This window comes from Acanthisitta chloris, unplaced genomic scaffold, assembly GCF_000695815.1.
Source record: "Acanthisitta chloris isolate BGI_N310 unplaced genomic scaffold, ASM69581v1 scaffold41433, whole genome shotgun sequence".
Taxonomy (NCBI): Eukaryota; Metazoa; Chordata; class Aves; order Passeriformes; family Acanthisittidae; genus Acanthisitta; species Acanthisitta chloris.
In genome coordinates, this window is record NW_008667267.1 from 2808 (window position 1) to 8711 (window position 5904).

At 38.2% G+C, this 5904-nt stretch overlaps 1 protein-coding gene across 1 annotated transcript; it reads right to left on the reverse strand.

The window, feature by feature from the left end:
* Window positions 1–1354: 1354 nt before the first annotated feature.
* LOC103800066 (WW domain-containing oxidoreductase-like) lies at window positions 1355–4118 on the reverse strand (the record flags this gene model as incomplete). Its single annotated transcript, XM_009072429.1, has 3 exons — window positions 1355–1533; window positions 2707–2764; window positions 4049–4118. Coding segments are annotated over 3 exons (307 nt in total), but the record flags the coding sequence as incomplete, so codon positions are not given.
* Between the last annotated feature and the right edge of the window lie 1786 nt (window positions 4119–5904).

A 5904-nucleotide genomic window follows, 5' to 3' on the forward strand; every position in this document is an offset into this window, starting at 1 on the left:
TAAATGTTCTGAGACTGCAAAGTTGCATACAAAGCAAATCCTGCTGCTGGATGCAATGTAGAGACAAGCTGTACCAAGAATTTGGAATGTAAACCTTACTAGAAAGCACAAATTCATTGAGACAAGCAAGTACAACACTTGCTGCCCCAACTGTAATGCCAATATGTTGCAGCATATCAGGCAATGACAGCAGGACATGTGCTGTTAAGGCCTAAGTTGCAAGCCACAATAAAGCTCTAAATCTTCAGCTGGCTCCTACCAAATAGTTGCGTAAGGACTCTTTCAGGATTGATGCAATCCCATCATAAACAAAAATGCAAACCACAAAAGGGAACAAAAGATGAACAGTTATCTAGGATTTACATAGATCCTCTTGTTTACCAAAAAAGCTCAAATCTAACACCAAACCACACCAGTGTTTTAATATTTGTGGCTCCTCCACAAGTTTTAGCCACAGCAAACAACATATCCTGTTGCAGGTTGCTGAGTGAAACTTCAAACAGCGTAGCAAATTAAGTTGGAGTCTGTCTTCTGAGAAGAAAGGCAAAGCCCCTAAGCACCAAAGCTTCATTATAAAATGAAACAAAAGCAGCTAATTAGAATCTCTCAAATATTCACCCAATGTCGAAGCAATACTGTGTAACAGATACCTAAACAAGCTGCGTGTCTGAAAGGCTTTATGAACCTGTTAGAAAATACAACTAACAGGGATTTCAAAAGGTCATAAATCGTATTTCTTTGCCCTAAAGGAGCATTGTGTAATAAAACAAGTTCATCATCAAATTCAGTGGAAAGTACCTTCAGAGATAAAAATTACACAGCCTGCTTGGAAAAATCTTTACCTGACTACTTGCTGCCATCAGGAAGTTTTTCTGAATGCTTTACCAGAAGTCCCCTGCAGCCATACAAAGCTCACTCCTTGTCCTAGCCCACAAGATCATAAAATGAAACTTCTCTTCCCTTTCACAGCAATCCTTTATATATCTACATAATGTAAAATGCCTCCACCAATATTTTTCTAGACAAAAATCAATTGTTTTAGCACTTGATGTCTTTCCTGTAGCTCTCCAGTAAGCTCCAAATTCTCCACACCTTTTTAAAAAACAGCTTTCTAACTAGGGGTTTTGTACGAACGAAATGCAAATCAAGTTTGAAAAACAAAAGTACACAGATATTTGAACAACAAAGTATCATGGAATCATAGAATTTAAGGGTTGGAATGGATTTACAGATCATCTAGTCCCAATCCCCTGCCATGGGCAGGACAGGGACACCTCCTCACTAGATCAGGTTGCTCAAGTAGGCTGCAAGATCAAGATTACCATGTTTCACCTTCTGTGTAATGTTAACCTACCTATTCCTGAATTTGCTCCTGTGATTATAGCCACTTTCCCACTCAAGTCACGACCCTGGAGTATTTCCATTGCAGTACTGTTTCCATCATATTTTTGTCTAGTAGTAGGTTTTACCGGGTTATCTTCAACTGTAAAGGCCAATCTTGGGTCAAGGTAGGTAGTCCTTTTGTTTATGTGGCTGCAAAAGAAGACAAAAATTCAACTGCTTGAACCCTTCTGTACTTTCCATTTAGAATCTAAATGGATTTCAACCACTGTCGTGTAGAATTCCAGTGGATTATTTAAATTCTCAAAAATCAATTTTTTCAGTTTTGTTAAAATCATTCCAATTACTTTTTTTAATCAAACATTTTTCCAGTTGTGACAGCATCCACCAATAATTGTATTCACATACTTCACAAACCATTCTGAACTTCATGTGAACCCCTGACATAAAAAGCACAATTTTGGCAGGGGAAAAACAAATCTTGTTTTATTAGGGAAGACCATGTTCTCTAAAGAGGTCTATAAAAGGGGTCTAGACTACTCCTTGAAACAACATACCAAGGAGAACTGCAGCTCAGTATTTTTAGCTCAAACAACTGGAAACAAGCAGCTTGACATCAGCTCAGCAAACAGCACAGTTTGGACCAGGCTCACCTTTCTAAAACCAAATTTTAGTTTTCTTCAGGCAGAGACACGAAGTAACAACTTTCAGTCTCCAGCCCTTATGTATAGGACAGAGAGGCTATACTCACTACTTTGGCCTGTGAATATTTTATATTCTGCTAAGTCAGTTTAAGATAATTTCCCCCATTTCCATGCTGCCATTGAAGAGATACAAACAGAAACATTTCCAGAAATCATCTTCTGCTTCTGTGAACTTCCTCCTATCCCACGTTTTCAAAACTCTTTGCTAGCTCCATCTCTGTCCTCTCCTATTTCTGTGCTTTACATTGCAAGTGAGTCAGAGCTGCAACAATTTTGTTTTCAACATGTATGTTTAGATCTCTACTGCAATGCTAACAACCAGCCACAAAGTCATTTGTGGAGAGTTTATCCCTAAAGGTGTACCAACAAAATGAGCCTACATAAACATTGCCTGAGGGTCAGTCCACACTCTGAGATGTGGCTGTGTGAGCCACTTCACCCTGCCACCCAAGCCACTATTTCTGTGCACATGGAAGAATTTAGAAGACCACAAATGGGTGTTTAGACACTGCTACACCCATCTGCATATGGATTCTGAAGCTGCATTTCTTCATCTCTTTGTCTTTCCAGTTGATGTTGTCACAATATCATAACTCAAAACATACTCAGCATGTAACAGAACTGTCCTACTTGAACGTGTTTTGCAATTTGACATACTTACTCCACAAAATAGACTTGTCCATTTTCATCAGTCTCCTGCTCCCATCCGTATGGCAGTTCTAGGAAGCACATAAAACATTAACTTTATTTTCAGGCATTAGAGCACACTCTGATTTGAAGATCAGGTTATTTCTCAGACAGATGTGATGAAATTCTGCATTATTTCTGTAGGTGATGCAGCTACCTGCTACATCAGAACTTGAAAGAAGTATTGCTTCCCTAACCATGCACAAGTGCTCTCTCACAAAAGTACAATATACAGGAAATCTGGTACAACTGTAACAACTAGCAAAATAAGTATAATCTAAAAACAAAAATCTTTACAAAGATTATTTCAGGTTATAGCACAAACCAGCAAAATTCAACCATGCTTCCCAGCACTTACTCATATCTATACTACTCACAGTTTAGCGTTTATCCCTGCTAAAGTAAATAGTAAAAACACTGAACTAAGTGTAGGAAAAGTTACTTTAACACATACCAAACACTGAAAGATCAGAACCCTTGAGCAGGTATGAGATACATTAAATCAAACCTATGATTCTATGAATTTGAAAGGATAAAAGAATAGAAATGACAAAACTTCACAAAACAAATTCTTACATAAAAGATCCGACAGAAGTACTTAACAGATGGAATTCCCAGTATTTTTAATCCTGGCTGAAAAGTACTCATTTTAATTTGATCAACTCAAGATTTACTAAAAATATTCCAGTTACAGTCAGGTTACCAATGCCAAAAGAAACAAGTCTTGCCAACAGCCCAGTACCCCCAAGTGCATCATACAGAAGCTTCTGTAAAGATTAATTTAAAGCACTGACCCAAGGTCCTTAAGAAGCCATTTACCTCTGGAAGTGTCCTGCCACATTTTCTGCCTTCTGTTCTGGCACAAACGTTCAGTAGGGTCAGGGAAAACAAGTAAAATGAAAACTATTGAGGCTTCCTTCTGTGCCAGGGATATTTTCTGATGCAAAATATTCTTTGAAGAATAAAATCCAACTTTAAATATTAACTGATGGGCACCAGGATATCAGAATCCAAACAGACAACTCCAGCCTTTGACTATATGCTTTATAAGCCACACTAAAACAAACCTTTTACCCTGCAATTAGTACTTTGGCTTTATGGAGCAATACAAAAAAGCCATAAAAATGCAAAGTGATCACTCTACACAGACACAATGGCTGAGGTAAAACCCCACTGAAATCAGCTGCATTTTGCAAGCTCCCCTTGCCTAAGTGATTAGTGTCAACCAGATGATCAAAATGAGACCTAGTTCTTCCACAAACTCCAGCTGATGTTTGTAACATAATTTCAGCTCATTACAAAAGCTTAACACAAACCTCCTGCAACACGTTTCCTCTTCCCAGACTTAGGATGTTCCCACTGTGTTTTTTCTTCCAGGTGGCTGCAGAAAAAGAAAAGTTTAAGATTTTAAAATATTGCCTAATAATCTTTCTGATTACTGCCACAGTTCTGGAAGAAAAGTAACTAGCCAGAGAGCATAGGAGTCTATAAAAAGTCAAATAAATGTTTGACTTCAAGTTCAAGCCAAGTTTTGTTGCTTATGAGAAGGAAAACCCCAAACTGATTAAAGACTAACAATAACAGACCCAGAAAATACCCCAAAAAAGACAACGATCCTTGGTAGGGATTAGGAAGAAAGAAGTAAGAAAAGAATTTATCACAAAGTAGTAGTCATAATACTGGAAAGTTTTCAAGTCGCACAAGCATCTTGTTCTAAAACCCTTGCCTAATATATTGATTTGCAAGCTGCAAGGTAAGAAAATTGGATTTCTACATGAGCGATTGCAGCTTTGGACAGATAAATTTATCCACAGGCCTTGACTAGCAGGATATTTATTTAATATAGTCGTATCACATCTTTTCTTCTAATTCAGACACTTAATTCATTTAAAACACTAACAGAATTAACATATTCATTAATATGCTTATTAACTGTAAGGTTTTCTGTACTACAGACTAGTAAGAAAAGTGATATGCACATAAACAAGGTCTTAAGATACCCAAAGTGTTGAAATCAGGTTGGATATTAAAGTCTTATCTTTCAATAAATATTTTTAAATAACAGCCTGTCCACCTGTGAGCACACCTAACTCATCCTAAACACCTTCAGAAGTCTTAAACCAGAATAATCTTATTCCAACTAAGTTTAAAGTTCATGTTGCTGATGAGGTTTAAAACAAATTCCCAGAATATTCAGATGTATCACAGAGTGTATATTAAAAGTAGCAAGTGTGTAACACCTCTTCATGTCAAATACATTTTTAGATACACTGAGCAAGATTTTCAGACAATAAAGATGTATTCATGTCATGTGATTACATTGAATCAGTCAAGTTTTGCAACAGTTAAGAAATTGACCTGTTGAATTAATAGTGTAAAAATTATGCTCAGTAATATCTTGCTATTTTCTATGTTTGTTATTTTCACCTAATGATTCCTTCCTGAAAGAGCTTTTGAAATGTACACATACTTGACCTAAGAAAAACAAACATCTAGAGAGAATTTGCAATGTTTACAAACAAAGTGTGGATAAACAAAAGCAAAGTTTGCAGAGCAGAACTTGGGAGGAAGAGGCCAATCCACCACAAGTGAGAATGAACTATACTTTTTGCCCTTTTTGTATAAGGGAAATAAATCTTGTAGCTTTAACCAGATTGAAACAGATTCCAAGATCAGCATGGCTACAGAAACCATGTGAGAGGAGAAGGTATATAAACACATATTCCACTAAGTTAACTAGCCCTGTGATACATCCCCTTTGTAACCAGAAAGGATTCAATCATTTCCAGTGGCACAAGCAGGTGGAGTTAAGTGCAAACCTTTATCTCTTGCCCAGCCTGTGATATACTGAAGAGCTAAGGGACAGCATGTACAGCTTTTAACTTGCATCATACCTGTTTCTTCTCTGCCTCTACAAGGAGGAAAACTAAGACAACTACAATATTGTGTAAGGCTCAACTGCCGATACGGACAAAGATTACCAACAGAGCCATGAGGTGTGCAGCAACAGCCCTGTGGGTACTCCCTCCTGTCCCCACGAGTCTCTGGAGCATCACTCCCTCCGGGTCAGGCGCTGGGGGCTCAGCACAGCACCGACCGGGCCGAGCGCTGCCCCGGGCCCCGCGGGCTCACAGGGGAGTCGGTCACAGTCGCTGTTACTGTGGCTGTCCCT